Source organism: Zalophus californianus, chromosome 1 (assembly GCF_009762305.2).
Source record: "Zalophus californianus isolate mZalCal1 chromosome 1, mZalCal1.pri.v2, whole genome shotgun sequence".
Taxonomy (NCBI): Eukaryota; Metazoa; Chordata; class Mammalia; order Carnivora; family Otariidae; genus Zalophus; species Zalophus californianus.
Window position 1 is genome coordinate 95,316,101 of NC_045595.1, and position 20,704 is coordinate 95,336,804.

The 20,704-nt window shown below is 41.3% G+C and overlaps 1 protein-coding gene across 7 annotated transcripts in view; it reads left to right on the plus strand.

Moving 5' to 3' along the window:
• The window catches only part of MRPS22 (mitochondrial ribosomal protein S22), a 238,648-nt gene that overhangs the window by 213,208 nt on the left and 4,736 nt on the right, over nucleotides 1-20,704 (plus strand). For 4 of the 7 annotated variants that reach the window (XM_027583255.1, XM_027583256.1, XM_027583249.1 and 1 more), the window contains exons 5-8: nucleotides 15,951-16,117; nucleotides 17,197-17,361; nucleotides 19,236-19,379; nucleotides 19,688-19,771. In XM_027583255.1, coding sequence (XP_027439056.1) covers nucleotides 15,951-16,117; nucleotides 17,197-17,361; nucleotides 19,236-19,379; nucleotides 19,688-19,771 — 560 coding nt within the window. Of the gene's footprint in view, nucleotides 1-327; nucleotides 520-15,950; nucleotides 16,118-17,196; nucleotides 17,362-19,235; nucleotides 19,380-19,687; nucleotides 19,772-20,704 lie in introns of those variants that run through there. The other 3 variants (XM_027583253.1, XM_027583254.1, XM_027583250.1) reach the window with 3 other exon arrangements.

The following is a 20,704-nucleotide window of genomic DNA, read 5'->3' on the forward strand; positions in this document are numbered from 1 at the left end:
ATAAGTTTGAATGGGTAAGTCGAATAGGCAATTGGATTTAAACCTGGGGCTGGGAGAAAGGATTTGGGCAGGAAATGGAAATTTGTTAGAGCCATGGAACGAAGGAAAGGTCCAGGAAAAAAAGAGCATTTAAGGGAGATGGTGTGAGTTTTACCTTTGGCTCTATGCATACAGAGGACACGAACATCCTCCACGTGTGAAGAAGAGGTTTACAAGAAAATTGTGGAATTGCATAGCCCTGACTCCCTCCTCCCTCAATCAGACTACATTTCCCAGAATGCTGCGCGAACCTCGCGAGACCCGAAATCTCTCACAGCCGCTTCCGGCGCAGGTGGCCCCGGATAATCATGGCGACCCTCAGAGCGTCTGTGTTGCTTTGGAGCCTCCGGACAGGTTCTCGGAGCACGGAGCGCGTTTGTCTCCGGGCCCGAAGTCAGCCCCAGCTCCGCGCCCTGCTCCAGCCACTGCCCGGGCCCTGCGAGGCGGGCCTGCTATGCCGTCGGCTTGCCTCTGAGGCGGGTAAGTGACCTGCCAGACGTCCGCTGGCACATTCTCCTGGGAGACCTAGAGCCTGCTTCTGGCTGGCGAGAACCACGCGGACCCCATCCCGCATCTCCGTCCCCGGCTCCTCTAGCGGTGCGCCCTAGGCCAGCCGGCTCCCTTCTTTATCTTGTACCTGTGGGGTCATCGCCCGCCTGTGTCATTGGTTCACTCAATTAACTAACAGTGCCTGAGCTCGGTTCCTTGCAAAGCACAGTGCTACGTTTAGGGGGGATAGGGCCAACTAAACGGGTTTGTCTTTGAGGAACTCATGGCCAACCGGGAAGTGGCAATGCAGTGTGACCCAGGTCGCGATAGAGGAACACACATTCTTATGTGGCACTCAAACTTGGTGGGAAGGACAGGGAAGGGTTCCTGGAAATTAGGACCAGAGCTGAGACCTGGCTAACCATGCTAGTGAGAAAACAGGAAACATTTCAAGCAGAGGAAACAACATAAGCAAAAGTCCAGAAATGAGACTGAACACATGTAGTTTGGAAACCCATGTTTGAGGTAGGATTGATAGGCTTGGTTAGGGCTTTGGCTTTAAGTTCAAAAGGAGAAATCAATGTTCCTTCTCATGTTTCTGGCTTGAGCAGTTGAGTGGAGGAGAGTAGTCCCATTTACACCAAGACAGAGAAGCTTAATTTTAGGAACAGTGTATTTTGTTTTTTTTGTTTTTTGTTTTGGCGGGGGCGTGGAAGAGGGGAGGTGAGGGAAGAAAAGGCAGGAGTAGATAAGATGAGATTGGAAGGGAGGCAGAAGTAAACGTCTGTACACGTTAAATTTGAGGTGCTTTTGAAATTCGAGTGTAGGTACCCAGTACGCAGTCATATCTAAAATGAGAAACATTGGGTAAAAGTGATAACTCAACCTGGGGGAATGGGTGAGAATGAAGAGAGAGTAGTGCTGAGCACATACTGTCTGCCAGGCACTGTAACTGACCTGGGTGCCTGGGATGAGTACACGAAGTACAAGACCTGGTTCTGGACTTTGGAGGAGCACACTGTTTAGTGGGGGACACAGTGAAGTAAGCAGACTACCTTAGTTTCTCTTATAAATGAAGTTGGAAGTCTGGTAAATTTTAAGCATGAATCTTGATTACGTTTAAAAATTTTTTTCAGTTTTATTGAGATATTAATATATGGCATTGAATAAATTTAAGGTGTACAGCCCAATGATTTGACTTCATATATCATGAAATTATTACCACAGTAAATTTAGTTTACATTTTTCCTCTCATGTAGATACAAAGAAAAAAAAAATTTTTTTCCCTGTGATGAGAAATCTTAGGATTTACTTTCTTAACAACCTTCATCTATGCCATTCAGCAGTGTTAACTATATTCATCATGTAGTATATTATCCCTAGTTCTTTATCTTTTAACTGGAAGTTTGTACCTTTTGACCACCTTCATCCAATTACCCCTCCTCCGGTAACCATAAGACCACAAGTCTGATCTCTTTTTCTGTGAGTTCTTGTTTGTTTGTTTTAAGATTCCACAAAAAGTTGAGATTATACAATATTTATCTTTCTCTGCTTGATTTATTTCACTTAACATAATGCCCTCATGGTTCATCCATGTTGTCCCAAATGGCACGATTTCCTCCTTTTTTATGGCTGAATGATACTCTATTACACACACACACACACACACACACACACACACACACCCACACCCACACCCACCCACACACCCCCCCCCCCCACAACTTTATTATCCGCTGATGGACACTTAGTTGTCTCCGTATCTTGGCTTTTATAAATAATGCTGCTGAGTTCCTTTTCCTCTTTTTGAGTCTTGCCATTCTGACAGGTGTAAGGTGTTATCTCAGTGTGATTTTGATTTGCATTTCCCTGATGATTAGTGATATTGAGCATCTTATGTGTCTGTTGGCTATCTGCATCTTCTTTGGAAGAATGTCTGTTTAGGTCTTTGACCCATTTTTAATCAGACTAGGTGTTTTTTTTGGCATTGAGTTCTATGAAGTTATTTATATATTTGGGATGTTAATCCCTTATCTGATATATCATTTGCAAATATCTTCTCCCATTTAGTAGGTTGCCTTTTTGTTTGTTGATGGTTTTCTTTGCTGTGCAAAAGCTTTTTATTTTGATGTAGTTTCAGTAGTTTATGTTTGCTTTTGTTTTCCTTTCTTGAGGAGGTATATTGAGACAAATGTTGCCATGGCTGATGTCAGAGAAATTACTGCCTATTTTTTTTTTCCTAGGAGTTTTATGGTTTCAGAGCTCACATTTAGGTCTTTAATCAATTTTGAGTTTATTTTTGTGTATTGTGTAAGAAAGTGGTCCCCTTTCATTCTTTTGCATGTAGGTGTCCAGTTTTCCCAGCACCTATTATTAAAGAGACTGTTTTTTCTCCATGGTATATTCTTGCCTCCTTTGTCTTAGATTAATTGACCCTGTGAATGTGGGTTCATCAGGGATACTGGTTTGTGGTTTTTTTGTTTTCTTTCTTTCTGTCTGTCTGTCTTTCAGTGTTTTTCTGGCTTTGGTATCAGGGTAATGCTGGCCTCACAGAATGTATCTGGAAGCTCTCCTTCCTCTTCTATTTTTTTGGAATAGTTTGAGGAGAACAGGTATTAGCTCTTCTTTACATGTTTGGTGGAATTTACCTGTGAATCCATCTATTCTTTTGTTTGTTGGGAGTTTTTTTTAATTACTGATTTAAGTTTATTACTAGTAAGGGGTCTATTCAGATTTTCTATTTCTTCCTGCTTCAGTTTTGGAAGATTGTATGTTTCTGGGAATTTATCCCTTTCTCCTAGGTTGTCAGACAGTTTTTTATAGTAGTCTCTTATAAGCCTTTGTATTTCTTTGGTGTTGTTACCTCTCCTCTTTGATTTCTGATTTTATTTATTTGAGTCCTCTTTTTTCTTGATGGGTCTGGCTATAGGTTTATCAATTTTATCTTTTCAGCAAACCAGGTCTTGGTTTCAGTGTTATTTTCTATTTTTTTTTTTTATTCTCTGTTTCAATTTTTTCTGGTCTAAACTTTATTATTTTATTCCTTTTAATGTTGGGCTTTGTTCTTTTTCTAGTTCCTTCAGATGTAAGGTTAGATTGTTTATTTGAGATTTTTCTTGGTTCTTTGGTAAGCCTGTATCACTATAAATTTCCCTCTTAAGAACTTTTTGCTGTGCTCCAAAGATTTGGGGCTGTTGTGTTACCATTTTCATTTGTCTCCATATATTTTTTTATTTCCTTTTTGATTTCTTTGTTGACCCATTGGTTGTTTAGTAGCATGTTGCTTAGCCTCCATGTGTTTGTGTTTTTTCCATTTTTTTCTTGTAATTGACGTCTAGTTTTATACTGTTATGGTTGGGAAAGATGCATGATATGATTCAATCTTCTTAAATTTGAGACTTGTTTTGTGGTCTAACGTGATCTATCCTGGAGATTGTTTCATGTGCACTTGAAAATAACGTGTATTCTGTTTTTGGATGGAATGTTCTGTATATATCTACTAAGTTCATCTGGTCTAATATGTCATTCAAAGACACTGTTTCCTTATTGATTTTCTGCCTCGATGGTCCATCCATTAATTTAAAAGGGGTATTAAATGGCCCTGCTATTATTGTATTGCTGTCAGTTTCTCCCTTTATGTCTGTTAATATTAGCTTTAGGTGTTTAGGTGCCTCTATGTTGGGTGCATAGAGGTTTACAATTGTTTTATCTTCTTGTTGGATTGATCCCTTTTATCATCATGTAATGCCGTTGTTTCTTGCTACAGTCTTAGTTTTATTTTTTAAAAGATTTTATTTATTTATTGGGTGGGGGAAGCATGAGCAGTGGGAGGGGCAGAGGGAGAGAGAATCTGAAGCAGACTCCTCACTGATCAGGGAGCCTGATGTAGGCCTTGATCCCATGACTGTGAGAGCACCACCTGAGCCAAAACCAAGAGTCAGACGCTCAACTGACCGAGTCACCTAGGCGCCCCTACAGTCTTAGTTTTAAAGTCTGTTTTGTCTGATGTAAGTATTGCTACTCTGGGTTTTTTTTTTTCCCCCTTCAGTTTGCATGGAATATCTTTTCCCATCATTTCACTTTGAGTGTCTGTGTGTCTTTAGTTCTGCAGTGAGTCTCTTGTGGGCAGCACATAGATAGGTCTTATTTTTTGTTTGTTTTTTTAATCCATTTCAGCCACCCTATATCTTTTGTTTGGAGCACTTAGTCCATTTACATTTAAAGTAATTATTGATAGTATTGTACTTATTGCCGTTTCATTAATTGTTTTCTGGTGGGTTTTGTAGTTCTTCTCTGTTCCTTTCTTCTCTTTCTCTCTTGTTTGGTGGCTTTCTTTAGTGCCATGTTTGGCTTTCTTTCTCTTTATTTTCTGTGTATCATAGGTTTTTGATTTGTGGTTACCATGGGGTTATATTATAACATCATATATGTATAGCAGTCCCTATTAACTTGATGGTTGTTTAAGTTTGAACACATTCTAGAAGTACTAAGTTTTTACTTCCTTTCTCCATGTTTTATATATATGATGTCATACTTTACATCTTTTTAATAAGTATGTCCCCTAATTTTTTTCCTAATTTTTGTAGATATAATTGATTTTATTGCTTTTGTGTTTTAACTTCCTTACTGACTTTATAAAGTGACTAACCTACTACCATTACTATATGTTTGTTCTCACTAGTGAAATTTTTTTCCTTTCACAATTTTCTGACTTGTAGTTATTGTCTTTTTTTTTTTCACTTAAAGAATTCCCTTTAACATTTCTTGTAAGGATGGTTTAGTGGTGATGAACTCCTTTAATTATTGTTCATCCGGATAACTCTTTAAAAACTCTAGTTCTGAATGATAGATAATCTTGCAGCATAATTTTTTTTCTTAAGATTTTATTTATTTATTTGAGAGAGAGTGCGAGTTAGTGAGCACAAGCTGGGGAGGGGCAGAGAGAGAGGGAGAAGCAGATTCCCTGCTGAGCAGGGAGTCCAACACGGGGCTCAATCCCAGCACCCCAAGATCATGACCTGAGCCAAAGGCAGACGCTTAACAGACTAAGCCACCCATTTGCCCCTAGAGTATTCTTGGTTTTAAGTTTTTTTCTTTCAGTACTTTGAATATGTCCTGCCATTCCTTTCTGACCTGGAGTTTTTGCTGAAAAATTAGGTGATAGCATTATGGGGTTTCCCTTGTATTTAACTGTTTGCTTTTCTCTTGCTGCTTTTAATAATCTCCTTTTATCTTAAATTCTGTCATTTTAAGTTATTATGGATCACAGTGTGGACATTTTTTTGGGTTCATCTTGTTTGGGGATTTTCATGTTTCCTGAACATGGATGTCTTCCCTGGATGTCTTCCCAGATTAGGGAAATTTTCAGCTATTACTTTTTTAAATAAGTTTTCTGCTCCCTTGTCTCTCTCTTTCTTCTGGGATCCCTATAATACAATGTTTATTATGCTTGAGGATGTTATAGAGGTCCCTTAACCTATTCTTACTTTTTGTTGTTCAGCTTGGTTGCTTTCCATTACACTGTGTTCCAGATCACTGATCCATTCTTCTGCATTCTGTAATCTGCTCTTGATTCCCTCTAGCATATTTGTCCTCTCAGTTATTGAATTCTTTGGATCTGACTGGTTATTTTTTATATTTTCTATCTCTTTGTCAAAGTTGTAAATTCATCTGTTCTTCTCCCAAGTCCAGTTGAATATCTTTATAATTGTAACTTTGATCTTTTTATTAAGCATATCATCTCCATTTTGTTTAGCTCTTTTTCTGTGATTTTATCTTGTCTTTCATTGTGGACATATTCTTCAGTCTTCTCATTTTTTTCTAACTCTGTTTGTTTGTATGTGTTAGGTGGGTGTGTTTCCTGGTCTCAAAAGTAGTGTCCTTGTGTAGAAGAGGTCCTGTGGTGGCCTGTAGTACAATCCCCTCTTGTCACTGACCAGGTGCTCCTGTGTAGGCTGTGTGCACTCTCATATTGTGGCTGAGCCACAGTTGCTGTGGGCATGCTGGTGGGTGGGGTTAGCTCACCTTACTTAGCTCAGCTGGCTCAGCGTCCTGCTTTGGTTACCGGGCAGCGTTTGCTGTTTTTCCTGTTGAGAGGCCTGGCTGCCGCTGCTGTGGGCTTGCTAGTGGGTAGCCTGGCTGTCTGCAGCTAGCCGCTGTGACAACTGTGGGCGCACTGAAGAGGGCAAGGTTTGCTCCCTGTGCAGGCAGGTAAGAGATCTGGCTGCAGGAATTGAGTGCCTGCTGGTGTGTGCGGTTATCTAACCCCACTCTCCCCATGGCAGGAGTTGCTGGCCAAGGCAGGTGGTTTGGATGAGAACGAGCCACAGGGCAACACTGAGGAAAGGCACGTGGCGCTAGCAAGGTAGACGGGGAGTGTGTTGAAACTGGCTCCCAGAAGTGTCTGGCTATCTGGGCTTGGGGAGGGCAAGAAAAATGGCGCCCACCATCACTTTTGTTCCCAAGCAGTTTCCTGCAGATTCCTGTCTCTCTGGCAAATGTCCTTAGGTTAGTCAGTAAATCTGTTTAACCTGTGCCCCAGGTACTTTTCAAACTGCTGCTTTTGTGCTGTGTCTGGTGTGAGTTATTTAGCATGCTGGGTCTTTATGGAGTGTCTCAGTTTTTTAACCTCTGGTTCTCCCAGAGTTTAAAATCAGCCCTATTCATTTTCAGAGCAAGACCTTATGGGGACTCCTTTTCCCAATGTGGGTCCCAGGGCTGGAGGAGTCTAGTCTTGGGGTCTGATCTTCTTGCTCCTCTGTGCTTGTGATGTCCTTCTTGTTTTTGGTTAATTGAGTCAGGGGCTTGGTTCCTGAATATGTTTCCGCTCATCCTACCCTTTTTGATATGGCCTTCATTCTACGGCTAGCTGTTAGCCATCTTCAGTTCATTTTCAGAGTTAGTGGCCATATATGTAATTGTTGCCTCAGTGTGCCATGGGGTGAGGTGAGCTCAGGATCGTCCCACTCCACCATTCTCCCTTCATTCCTCTTCTTTGATTTCTTTCATCAATGTGTTTTAGTTTTCAGTATAGGGATCTTTCACCTCTTTGGCTAAATTTATTCCTAAGCTTTTCATTATTTTTGATGCTGTTGTCAGTGGGATTGCTGTCTTTTTTCTTTTTTTTAATTATTCTGTTAATCACCATACATTACATCATTAGTTTTTGATATACTGTTCCATGATTCATTGTTTGCATATAATATCCAGTGCTCCATGCAGAACGTGCCCTCTTTAATACCCATCACCAGGCTAACCCATCCCCCCACCCCCTCCCCTCTAGAACCCTCAGTTTGTTTTTCAGAGTCCATCATCTCTCATGATTCGTCTCCCCCTCCGACTCTCCCCCCTTCATTCTTCCCCTCCTGCTGTCTTCTTTTTTAAAAATATAATGTATTAGTTTCGGAGGTACAGATCTGTGATTCAACAGTCTTGCACAATTCACAGTGCTCACCATAGCACATACCCTCCAATGTCTGTCACCCAGCCACCCCATCCCTCCCACCCCCCACCACTCCAGCGACCCTCAGTTTGTTCCCTGGGATTAAGAATTCCTCATATCAGTGAGGTCATATGATACATGTCTTTCTCTGATTGACTTATTTCACGCAGCATAACACCCTCCAGTTCCATCCACGTCATTGCAAATGGCAAGATTTCATTCCTTTTGATGGCTGCATAATATTCCATTATATATATATATATATATATATATATATATATATATGTACACGCACACACACACACACACACACACCACATCTTCTTTACCCATTCATGTGTCGATGGACATCTTGACTCTTTCTACAGTTTGGCTATTGTGGACATTGCTGCTGTAAACATCGGGGTGCACGTACCCCTTCGGATCCTTACATTTGTATCTTTGGGGTAAATAACCAGTAGTGCAATTGCTGGATGGTATGGTAGCTCTATTTTCAACTTTTTGAGGAACCTCCATACTGTTTTCCAGAGTGGCTGCACCAGCTTGCATTCCCACCAACAGTGTAGGAGGGTTCCCCTTTCTCTGCATCCCTGCCAACATCTGTCGTTTCCTGACTTGTTAACTTTAGCCATTCTGACTGTTGTGAGGTGATATCTCATTGAGGTTTTGATTTGGATTTCTCTGATGCCGAGTGATGTTGACCACTTTTCATATGTCTGTTGGCCATTTGGATGTCTTCTTTGGAAAAATGTCTGTTCATGTTTTCTACCCATTTCTTGATTGGATCATTTGTTTTTTGAGTGTTGAGTTTGATAAGTTCTTTATAGATTTTGGATACTAGTCCTTTATCTGATATGTCATTTGCAAATATCTTCTCCCATTCTGTCGGTTGTCTTTTGGTTTTGTTAACTGTTTCTTTTGCTGTGCAAAAGCTTTTTATCTTGATGAAGTCCCAATAGTTCATTTTCGCCCTTGCTTCCCTTGCCTTTGGCGATGTTTCTAGGAAGAAGTTGCTGCGGCTGAGGTCGAAGAGGTTGCTGCCTGTGTTCTCCTCTAGGATTTGGATGGACTCCTGTCTCACATTTAGGTCTTTCAACCATTTGGAGTCTATTTTTGTGTGTGGTGTAAAGAAATGGTCCAGTTTCATTCTTCTGCATGTGGCTGTCCAAATTTCCCAACACCATTTGTTGAAGAGACTGTCTTTTTCCCATTGGACATTCTTTCCTGTTTTGTCAAAGATGAGTTGACTGTAGAGTTGAGGGTCCATTTCTGAGCTCTCTATTCTGTTCCATTGATATATATGTCTGTTTTTGTAACAGTACCATACTGTCTTGATGATGACAGCTTTGTAATAAAGCTTGAAGTCTGGAATTGTATTGCCACCAGCTTTGCTTTTCTTTTTCAACATTCCCCTGGCTATTCGGGATCTTTTCTGGTTCCATACAAATTTTAGGATTATTTGTTCCATTTTTTTGAAAAAAGTGGATGGTATTTTAATGGGGATTGCATTGAATGTGTAGATTGCTGTAGGTAGCATTGACATCTTCACAATATTTGTTCTTCCAATCCATGAGCATGGAAGATTTTTCCATTTCTTTGTGTCTTCCTCGAATTCCTTCATAGTATTTTATAGTTTTCTGAGTACAGATTCTTTGCCTCTTTGGTTAGACTTATTCCTAGGTATCTTATGGTTTTGGGTGCAATTGTAAATGGGATCGACTGCTTAATTTCCCTTTCTTCTGTCTTGTTGTTGGTATATAGGAATGCCACTGATTTCTTTGCATTGATTTTATATCCTGTGTCTTTATTGAATTCCTGTATGAGTTCTAGCAGTTTTGGGGTGGAGTCTTTTGGGTTTTCCACATAAAGTATCATATCATCTGCAAAGAGTGAGAATTTGACTTCTTTGCCGATTCGGTTGCCTTTTGTTTCTTTTTGTTGTCTGATTGCTGTGGCTAGGACCTCTAGTACTATGTTGAATAGCAGTGGTGATAGTGGACATCCCTGCTGTGTTCCTGACCTTAGGGGGTAAACTCTCAATTTTTCCCCATTGAGAATGATACTTGCTGTGGGTTTTTCATAGATCGCTTTTATGATATTGAGGTATGTACCCTCTGTGCCTATACTCTGAAGAGTTTTGATCAAGAAAGGATGCTGTACTTTCTCAGATGCTTTTCCTGCCTCTATTGAGAGGATCATATGATTCTTGTTCTTTATTACTGTATTGTTATCACATTGATTGATTTGCAGATGTTGACCCAGCCTTGCAGCCCAGGGATAAATCCCACTTGGTCTTGGTGAATAATCCTTTTAATGTACTGTTGAATCCTATTGGCTTGTATTTTGGTGAGAATTTTTGCATCCGTGTTCATCAAGGATATTGGTCTGTAATTCTCCTTTTTGATGGGGTCTTTGTCTGGTTTTGGGATCAAGGTAATGGTGGCCTCATAAAACGAGTTTGGAAGTTTTCCTTCCATTTCTATTTTTTGGAACAGTTTCAGAAAAATAGGTATTAATTCTTCTTTAAATGTTTGGTAGAATTCCCCTGGGAAGCCATCTGGCCTTGGGCTCTTGTTTGTTGGGAGATTTCTGATTACTGCTTCAATTTCCTTAGTGGTTATAGGTCTGTTTAGGTTTTCTATTTCTTCCTGGTTCAGTTTTGGTAGTTGATACATCTCTAGGAATGCATCCATTTCTTCCAGGTTATCTAATTTGCTGGCATAGAGTTGCTCATAATATGTTCTTATAATTGTTTATATTTCTTTGGTGTTGGTTTTGATCTCTCCTATTTCACTCATGATTTTGTTGATTTGGGTCATTTCTCTTTTTTTTTTGATAAGTCTGGCCAGGGGTTTATCAATCTTAATTCTTTCAAAGAACCAGCTCCCAGTTTCATTGATCTGTTCTGTTCTTTTGGTTTCTATTTCGTTGATTTGTGCTCTGATATTTATTATTTCTCTTCTCCTGCTGGGTTTAGGCTTTATTTGCTGTTCTTTCTCCAGCTCCTTTAGGTGTAGGGTTAGGTTGTGTATTTGAGACCTTTGTTGTTTCTTGAGAAAGGCTTGTATTGCTATATACTTTCCTCTTAGGACTGCCTTTGCTGCATTCCAAAGATTTTGAACAGTTGTGTTTTCATTTTCATTGGTTTCCATGAATTTTTTTAATTCTTCTTTAATTTCCTGGTTGACCCATTCATTCTTTAGTAGGATGCTCTTTAGCCTCCATGTATTTGAGTTCTTTCCGACTTTCCTCTTGTGATTAAGTTCTAGTTTCAAAGCACTGTGGTCCAAAAATGTGCAGGGAATGATCCCAGTCTTTTGGTACCGGTTGAGACCTGATTTGTGACTAGGATGTGATCTATTCTGGAGAATGTTCCATGGGCACTAGAGAAGAACGTGTATTCTCTTGCTTTGGGATGGAATGTTCTGAATATATCTGTGAAGTCCGTTTGGTCCAGTGTGTCATTGATAAGATGGTTGAAAAAGGGAAAAAGAAAAATTCAAAAGAAAAAGAAAATTAAAAAAATTAACTTTGAAAGACTAAAGAATCATGGTAAAAAAGCCATGAATTCTGTGTGCAGTATTCCCCTAGCGCTAGAGTTCTCCTGTTCTCATTGATCGGTAAACTTGGCCTTGGCTGGCTGTTCTTGCTGATCTTCTGGGGGAGGGGCCTGTTGCCGTGGTTCCCCAGTGTCTTTGCCAGAGGCGGAATTGCCCCGCCCTTACCGGTCCAGGCTAAGCAATCTGCTCGGGTTTGCTCTGGGGGGTTTTTGTTCCCTGCAAGCTTTCTGTACAGCTTTGGAGGAGGAGAATGAAAATGGTAGCCTCCCAATCTCCGCCTGGAGGAGCGGAGAAATTGGGGCTCCACTCCTCAGTGTGCCCCCAGAGAAAGGCAGTCAGTCACTCCTGTCTCCCCGGTCTCTGGCCGCACTCCGTGCTCACCCGGCCTGTGACCGAGCGTTTCTATCTCTAGCTCACGACCCTGTGTGGAGTCTCCAAACCTAGCAGATCCCTGCTCATCCCCGGGGGGAGGAAGGGGAGTCTCCCTGGATCTGCTGGTTGTTGGGTCCCTGCTGGAAGAGCAGTGAGTGGCCTGACTGTGCTGCGGATCACGGTTTATGGCAACCCCGAGCTGGGAGCCCACTCTCGGCTCCGTGTCTGCAGCCGGCTTCCCTGCTCCGATACCTGGGAGCTCTGCCGCACTCAGCCATCCCTGTCTTTCTGTGACCCCGAGGGTCCTGAGACCACACTGTCCCGCGAGGGCACCCCCCCCCCCCTTAGCCACTGGAGCAACGTCCCTCAGCAGAGCAGACTTCTGTAAGTTCCAATTTGGGGCTCCGCTGCTCTATCACTTGCCAGAAGCGGTGGACGGTGGACGGAGTCTCCCTCCCCCGTGGTCTTTCCTGAATATCGCCTAGGATTCACTCTCCGCACGTCCTACCTTCCAGAAAGTTGTCATTTTTCTGTTCAGAGAGTTGTTGCTATTCTTTTCTACGATCTCCTTTTGAGTTCATAGGTGTTCAGGATGGTTTGATCCCTATCCAGCTGAATTCCTGGACTGCTTTCTTTTTCACATAATTTGTTAGTATAGAAATGCTACCAATTTTTAAATGTTAATTTTGTATCCTGCAACTTTACTAAATTTGTTGATTAGATCTAATAGTTTTTTGATGGAGTTTTTAGGATTTTCTACATACAAAATCCTATGGTCTGCAACTAATCAGACAAGTTTACTTATTCCTTTCCAATTCTGGTTTACTTTTACTTCTTTTTCTTGCCTAATTGATTGGCTAGGACTTGCAGCATTATGTTGAATAGGGGACAACCTTGTCTTAATCCTGAACTTAGAGGAAAGTCTTTTAGTCTTTTATGGTAGTTGTGGGTTTTACATGTATTATGTTGAGGTGTGTTCCTTCCATACCTAATTTGTTAAGAGCTTTTATCATGAACTGATGTTGAACTTTGTCAAATGCTTCTTCTGCATCTATTGAAATGATTATATGATTTTTTTCTGTCAGTTTGTTAATTGTGATGTATCACATTGATTTGTGTATGTCAAACTATCCTTGCGTCCCAAATTCCACTTGATCATGGTAAATGATCTTTCTAATGTGCTGCTGAATTTACTTTGCAAGTATTTTACTGGAAATTTTTACATCTATAATTATCAAGGATATTGGCCTGTAGTTTTCTAGTAGTGTCCTTTTCTAGCTTTGGTAAGGGACTAGATTGGGTGCGTTCAGGGTGGTATGGTTGTAGAGGCTGGCTTTGGTATCAGAAAATGCTGGTGTAGTAAAATGAGTTTGGGAGTGTTCTCTCCTGTTCAGTTTTTTGGAGGAGTTTAAGAAGGATTGTTTGGCGGGCGCCTGGGTGGCTCAGTTGGTTGAGCGACTGCCTTCGGCTCAGGTTATGATCCTGGAGTCCCGGGATCGAGTCCCACATCGGGCTCCCTGCTCAGCGGGGAGTCTGCTTCTCCCTCTGACCCTCTTCCCTCTCGTGCTTTCTATCTGTCATTCTCTCTCTCTCAAATAAATAAAATCTTTAAAAAAAAAAAAAAAGATTGTTTGGCAAAATTCACCTGTGAAGCCATCTGCTGCTGGGCTTTTCTTTGTCGGGAGATTTATTATTGCTGGTTGAATCTCCTTAGTAGTGATTGGTGTGTTCAGATTTTCGGTTTCTTCCTCAGTCTTGGTAGTTTGCATGTTTTAAAGAATCTTCCCATTTCTTATAGGATATCCAGCTTGTTGCCACGTATTTATTCCTATTAGCCTCCTAGAATCCTCTGTATTTCTGTATTGTGAGTTGTAATGTCTCCTTTTTCATTTATAATTTTGTTCTTTTGGGTCTTCTCTTTTCCTTACTTAGTCTAGCCAAAGGTTTGTCAATTTTGTTATCTTTTCAAAGAACCATCTCTTAGTTTTGTTACTCTTTTCTATTATTTTGACTACAGTTTTAAGAGATTACTCTGGTTGTTCTATGGAGAATGGTCTCTAGTGGCATCAGAATAGAGTCAAGGAGACTGGTTAGGAGGTTAAGGCAAGAGATGAGGATGGCCTTGATCAGAGTAGTGGCAATGGGAAATGGAGGATTAAAGAGAGATTTATGAGGTATAATAGAGAGTATGTTGTGTGTTAGTGTCCTTTCTTTGTAAAATGGGGATAATTGTATTTCTGGGGTTATTGTAAGGATTAAATGTGCTAAATATGTAAGGTACTTAACTCAGTAAGTACTGGCACATAGTAAATACCTAACAAATGTTATCATTGCTGTTACTGTAACAACTGCTGTTGGCTAGATGCGGAGGGTAAAGGAGAAGTCAGGAATGACTATAAGATTTCTGGCCCACATGACCTGTTGGATGCTACTAAGATAAGGAGCCATAGGAAAAGAAAGGTTTGAGACAGGAGAAAGTTGATGTGTTCTGAAGAGAAGGCTATAGTTCAGAATTTTTAGGGCCACCAGCATTTATAAGACTAGCAGAGGAAGAGGTGGCTGGGAAGGAATGGTACTTTTTCCCCCCTCCTTCTTTTTCTAATGGAAATGGAAATAGAGGAAGTTAAGCAAAGGGATGGGCAAACTATGTAAGGCAGAGGTGATATCTGGGTGTCTTCACCTGTCCAAGGCTCTTCGTGACACTGCATGGCCTTTTCAGTCTCACGTCATGATCCAAGCCTGTGTTTTCTAGTTGCAGCCCCTTAGCCTGGAATTTCCTTCCTTTTTTTCTCTGTCCTGTTCAGGCCCCAGGGGAAGCCTTCCTGACCCTGCTGCCTTGGCCTTTTCTGCTCCAAGAGTATGTGTATAGCACTTGCACTGGGGAGCACCCGGGTAGACTAGTTAATCTAGTCTCTAGAAACAAACTTTGGTTTAAATCCTGACTCTGTAACTTAACAGCTAGTTGGTCTTTAGGCAGGCTCCAGTATCATCATTTATAAAATTGAGATATCAATATCTATTTTGTGGGTTGTTGTAAACATTCCTGAATATGTAATGTCTGGCATCTAGGAGACAACTCTGTAAATTATTATTATTAATAATACTATTACATTACTTATTTTAAAGACTTATTTGAGAGAGAGAGTGTATGCGCATGCATGTGTGCACATGCGAGTAGGGTGAGGGGCAGAGGGAGACAATCCTCAAGCAGGCTCCCTGCCAAAATCAGAGCCCTGTGCGGGGGGAGGGCTCGAGGCCATGACCCATGAGATCATGACCTGAGCCGAAATAGAGTCAGACGCTTAACTGACTGAGCCACCCAGGCACCCCTTATTTTTTTATTTTTAAGTAATCTCCACACCCAACATGGGGCTCAAACTTAACAACCTCGAGATCAGGAGTCATGTGCTCTACTGACTGAGCCAGCCAGGTGCCCCACATTAATTACTTTAAAAAAAAAATTAGAGCAAGAGCTGGAGAGGCAGAGGGAGAGAGTCTCAAGCAGACTCTACATGGAGCCCGATGCAGGGCTTGATCTCACAACCCTGAGATTGCCACCTGAGCCGAAACCAAGAGTTGGACGCTTAACCAATGGAGCCATCCAGATGCCCCTTAATTACTTTTGTATTTTTATTTATTAAGATTTTATTTATTTGAGAGAGAGAGAACAAGCAAGGAGAGGGACAGAGAGAGAGGGAGAAGCAGGCTCCCCACTGAGCAGGGAGCCGGATGTGGGGCTCAATCCCAGGACCCTAAGATCATGACCTGAGCTGAAGGCAGACATTTAACGGACTGAGCCACCCAGGTGCCCCTTAATTACTTTTTTATGTTTCTTCCTCCACTAGATTTTGAGTGCCTTTTTGGCAATATTCTCATCATTGTAAATGCTCAGTAAATTTTATCAAGGAATGAATGGAAGGGTTTCGTAAGTATTAACATTATGCATATTGAGGTAGACATTTTGTTAATCATTCCTATTGTTAACTTTTCTGTTTAGAGGTCTTGTTGGCTTGTCATTTTACCATCTTACTTACTAAAATCCATTTTAGCAGAATCTGGTAGCTCAGAGAACAAGAAACCTACATTTATGGATGAGGAAGTCCAAAACATACTCATCAAGATGACAGGCTTGAATTTGCAGAAGATTTTTAAGCCATCTATACAAGAACTGAAGCCACCAACCTATAAGCTGATGACCCAGGCACAGTTGGAGGAGGTACGTTAATGCAGAAATACTGGTAGAATACCTTTCTTGGAGAGGTTAAACAGGATTTCCAGAGGTCCCTCCAGATACCAATAGCTGCTCTTCTGTAGGCACTCATGATGGGGAGTTCCAAGCACAGACTGAGAAAAGAAATGGGAGCAGGCAGGCAGGCAGAAGCAGGGAGCATGGCTGAATTTAGGCGGACTGGGGCATGTGGGTCAGGCCTACATGTCCAAGCAACCTTCTCTGCTTCCAAACCTGTCCGAGTATCCATCATTTGTCCTGCCTGGTTCAGTTTCCTTCCGGAGAAACCTCTGCTTTGAGCTTTGAGGATGATGCTTTGGTGGGATTATGAGATCCTGCTGAACCACAGACTACTTTAGGCACCAGGGTCCTCCTGGAATCATGGGTATGAGTGCTTTGTGGAAGATGCTCTCATGTATGAATATGTAAAGCATTATTGCTCCTTTTTCTAATTCAAAGTAAGTTACAGTCATAGCAAAACAGTCAGATATCCAGTAGTATATCACATGAGTAGTAAAAGTACCATTTTTACTTCTCAGAGGTAATCACTGTTAACAGTATGGCTTGGAGCAGTGTGGTCAGTGGTTAAGAGCATGGGCTCGGGAATTGAGTTGCCAGAGTTCAAATCCCAGTGCTGCAGATTCTTAGCAATTTACTTCACATGTGTGTGCCTCTATTTTCTCTTCCATGAAGTAACAGGTCACCTAGCTCCTATGGTAGGTGTGGGCATCAAATGAGCCAAATACAGAGTATTTGAACAATATACGGTGCGTAGTACACACACAATAAATGAAATCCTTTATTCTATTTCAAATAGCTTTTGTGGCCTGGCTTGGTCTCAGAGCATTCCTTTGCTGCGGTGAGAATGGTTGAGCCTAGCCTGTAGGTGGTGCTCTCAGCCACACCACAGAGTTGGCAATGGCTAGGGCCCAGGAGCCTTTTCACTCACTGATTCAGGGCTAGAGCTTCTTATCTTTGTAGTTCTTGGCATTTTTCCTGCTTTTGTCAGATGATCCTTCTGGCTTGCAACCTTGTGGCTTTCCTTAAGAAATATTTTATTTCATTAGGCTACAAGAAAGGCAATTGAGGCAGCTAAAATACGATTAAAAATGCCACCGGTTCTGGAAGAACGAGCACCAATAAATGACGTGTTAGCTGAAGATAAGATTTTGGAAGGAACAGAAACAGCCAAATATGTATTTACTGATATATCATATAGCATACCACACCGGGTGAGTAAATGTCTAATTACAAAATGATTTTATTTGAAATATGTGGAGATGGGTCTGAGGGACGAGGGTCAACATTATTGTGACCCAGCTGTATCTGAATCTTCCAAACCAGAATTCCTGTGACTGGGTGAGACCCTCTGGAAGATCCAGCCCAGCATAAGGAAGAAGAGAAATGCAGATCAGCCCCACATCATCCTGTTACCATTTCCCTGCAGATTATGGACACACTTTATTCCAGATTGACTGCAGAGAAAGAGACAGGTGTGCTAAGACAGAACTAGGAGTTTACAGACAAACCCACCCCCAAACCACAAATAGGCAGAAATCTTCAAGGCAGTGGGAGAAGCGGATTCTTTCTGCCCAAGTTAGACTAACTCCTTTAGCTGAAACATTTTGAGAAAAATGGTTTCTTTCTTATAAATTCTTGAGGATGCCAAAAAACCTAGACTTCCCAAAGGATTTTCACTTTTCAGAATTTGCAAAAAGAATGATAAGTTTCTGCAAATAATTTTCGGACACCACTTGCTTTTCTGTTGTGGTTCTTATTCTCTAGCTCCTCTTCCCTTGATGGCCAGTTCCAAAAGAACACTCTGGTACTTATAAAATATATCAGTTTTGTGTTTGAATCTTTTCAATTAAGAGTGAAGCGATGTACAATTCAGCCCACAGAATGCAGAATACTATGTAACGCTACAGTTGGGAGAAGGGCCACCCCACATTTATCTTTTTATCATCTATGATTATGGTTAGAAGACATGATTTGAACAATGTCCATGTCTGTACATCAACCACCTGTACTCCTGACATGATAAACAGGGATCACAGAGTTTCATTTTAATTAAAATTTTTGCTCTGGGGTACTTTACTATATGTTGCCATGCTTTGAAGGGTGTTTATGGGAGCATTTTATAACCTGAAAGGGAGAAAGGAACTTAGAATTCAAATTGCCACAGTCCTTTTGAGGAGTAATTGTGTTATTTAGACATCTGTTATTTTTTTCTATTTGCAGTACCTGATGAAGGTTTTAATTATATTACCCTCAGAACACATTCAGAGACTCTTACACCTCTGAAAAGTAGAAAGTACCATCTGGTTAATTTAAACAGTCAAATGTATATCAGTTACCTGCTATGTGCAAAATTCTGTGTAAGTCACTGGGTATTGCAAAGAATTAAAATCCACAGTTCCTGCCCTTTTTCAGCTGACAGTATCTGAGCAGTGTCAAGAATCTTGCACATGATAAATTGCCAGTTAAATGGCACAGTAGGTGGAATTCAGAGGGAAGTGATCTCCTGGCCTAGGATTTGGTAGTTGGAAGAGTGAAGAGACCAGAGGCAGGTGGACAGTCTGACACATTTATGTCTCATGCGAGTTTGGGGAATTATAGAGGTGTAGAATTAAGACTCCACATTCCTGGGTTTGTTCCTTTTATCCCAGGGACTTTAGAAGTAGATCACAAAGTAGTGAAGTCTGTTTCAGTGAGACTTTGGGATGGGGAAGTGAAGCAGTTTGAAAGGTCTCATAGCACTTCTTTCCTCTGAAATGGATTTAGATGAATCTCTGACCTGCTTTCTTCGGTTGAACCATTTTATGTATGAAACCCACTTGAGGACCCTAGTTGGCACTCAGTAAATACTTTTATTTTAGATTTCTGATTGTCAGAGGCACAGCAGTGATTAGTGAAGGAAGTATCAAATCTTGCCAAGTGTTTGAGGTCTAAAATTATTATTGAAATTATATATGACTGCATTTTGCATCTCCCAGTTGCATTTTATATTTTGATTGCAAATTATTCTTATAATGGTGCTTAGTGGAACACTGGAACTAGAAATAAGTCTTCACTAAGCCATCCTTGATTATGTTTTCTATTTCAGGAGCGTTTTATTGTTGTCAGAGAACCAAGTGGCAGGCTACGCAAAGCCTCTTGGGAAGAACGGGACAGGATGATACAAGTTTATTTCCCCAAAGAAGGCCGTCGAGTTTTAACACCAATAATTTTCAAGGAAGAAAATCTTAAGGTAAGGTGACTTTGGTTTCCAAGAGTCAGTGGTGATGGTTTCTTCGTAAACAAGCTGGCTCTGGTGTTATGGGGCGTTCCACTTTGATAAACACACATACGTGTTTCTGATGGTGACTCCTCTGCCGTTCTCTGTCTTGCAATTGGCTTAGTTGGGATTTGAATCTGGGTGTGACAGTTAGGAAGCCTGTGTTATTCCTGCCTCCCACTTGGCACAGAAGTGGAGGAGCACATCTGTCATGGCATCAGGGCAGGTGTTGAACTTTCATGTTTTTCTCATCCAATTCCAACTCTGCCGTGTGGTTTTAGACCATGTATAGCCAGGACCGGCACGTTGATGTCCTCAATCTCTGCGTCGCCCAGTTTGAGCCGGATTCTACTGAATATATCCAAGTGAGTATATTTTATAGTTTCTAAGATGGACTTAGGTATGGTTATGAGTAAGATTTTTACAGGGGGAGAGAGGAGAAATACCTGGACATCTGTTAAGTACCTGATGTACATCAGATATTTTATCCTCACAGCAGCCTTTGGGTTAAGGATGGGAGAATTTAAGCTTGGAGAATTATGTAGCTCGCGGCAAGTTGCACAGCTAGTAAGTGGCAGTGGTAAGGACCCAAACTTGATGGCAGAGCTGCTTCTCTTTTCATCATTCAGGAACAGAGTCATTTACTAAAATTTGCCAAAATGTAATGTATGCGTCTTACAATTCAGTGTAATAAGTAATCATGTAGTGCTTTCTACATATAGTACTGCGGATAGTATAGGTGCCAGTATGAACTGGGACAGGGTGTGCTGTGTCAAAGCGTGCAGCCCAGAAACGATTGTGGGGAAGGGTGCTAGGTAAGTGTGCAGATAATTATCACCTTAGGTTTGAGATGTTAGGTGCTAAGACAACATTACGGAGTGCTTTTAGGAAAGGTTTCGTAGGGTTCTTGAAGAGGGTGGGGCAGGAGGGGCACGGAACATTGTGGAGTTGGGTGAGAAGAGGTGTTTCAGGCAGGGAGAGGGAACAGTGTGAACAAGCAGGAGACAGTGTGCTTGCAAATGGCCAGTCATCCGGTTTGCTTGTACATGCAATGTATATGTATGGGAGGTGTTCAGGGTTAAGTGAGAAAAGTAAATGGGGCCATGTCACAGGTGACCTCAGATGCTAGGCTCAAGAATCTGGACGTCAGTCAGCAGGTCTTTGAAAGCCTTTTGAACACAGGAATGCCCTTATCATAGCCCTCAGTTTGCAAGATCAGTCTGGAAGAACTGAAGGAATATTAGTTAATAAGGTGGAATGGGGTTGATGGCATAGGGGAAAAATGGAGGAGTGAAAAA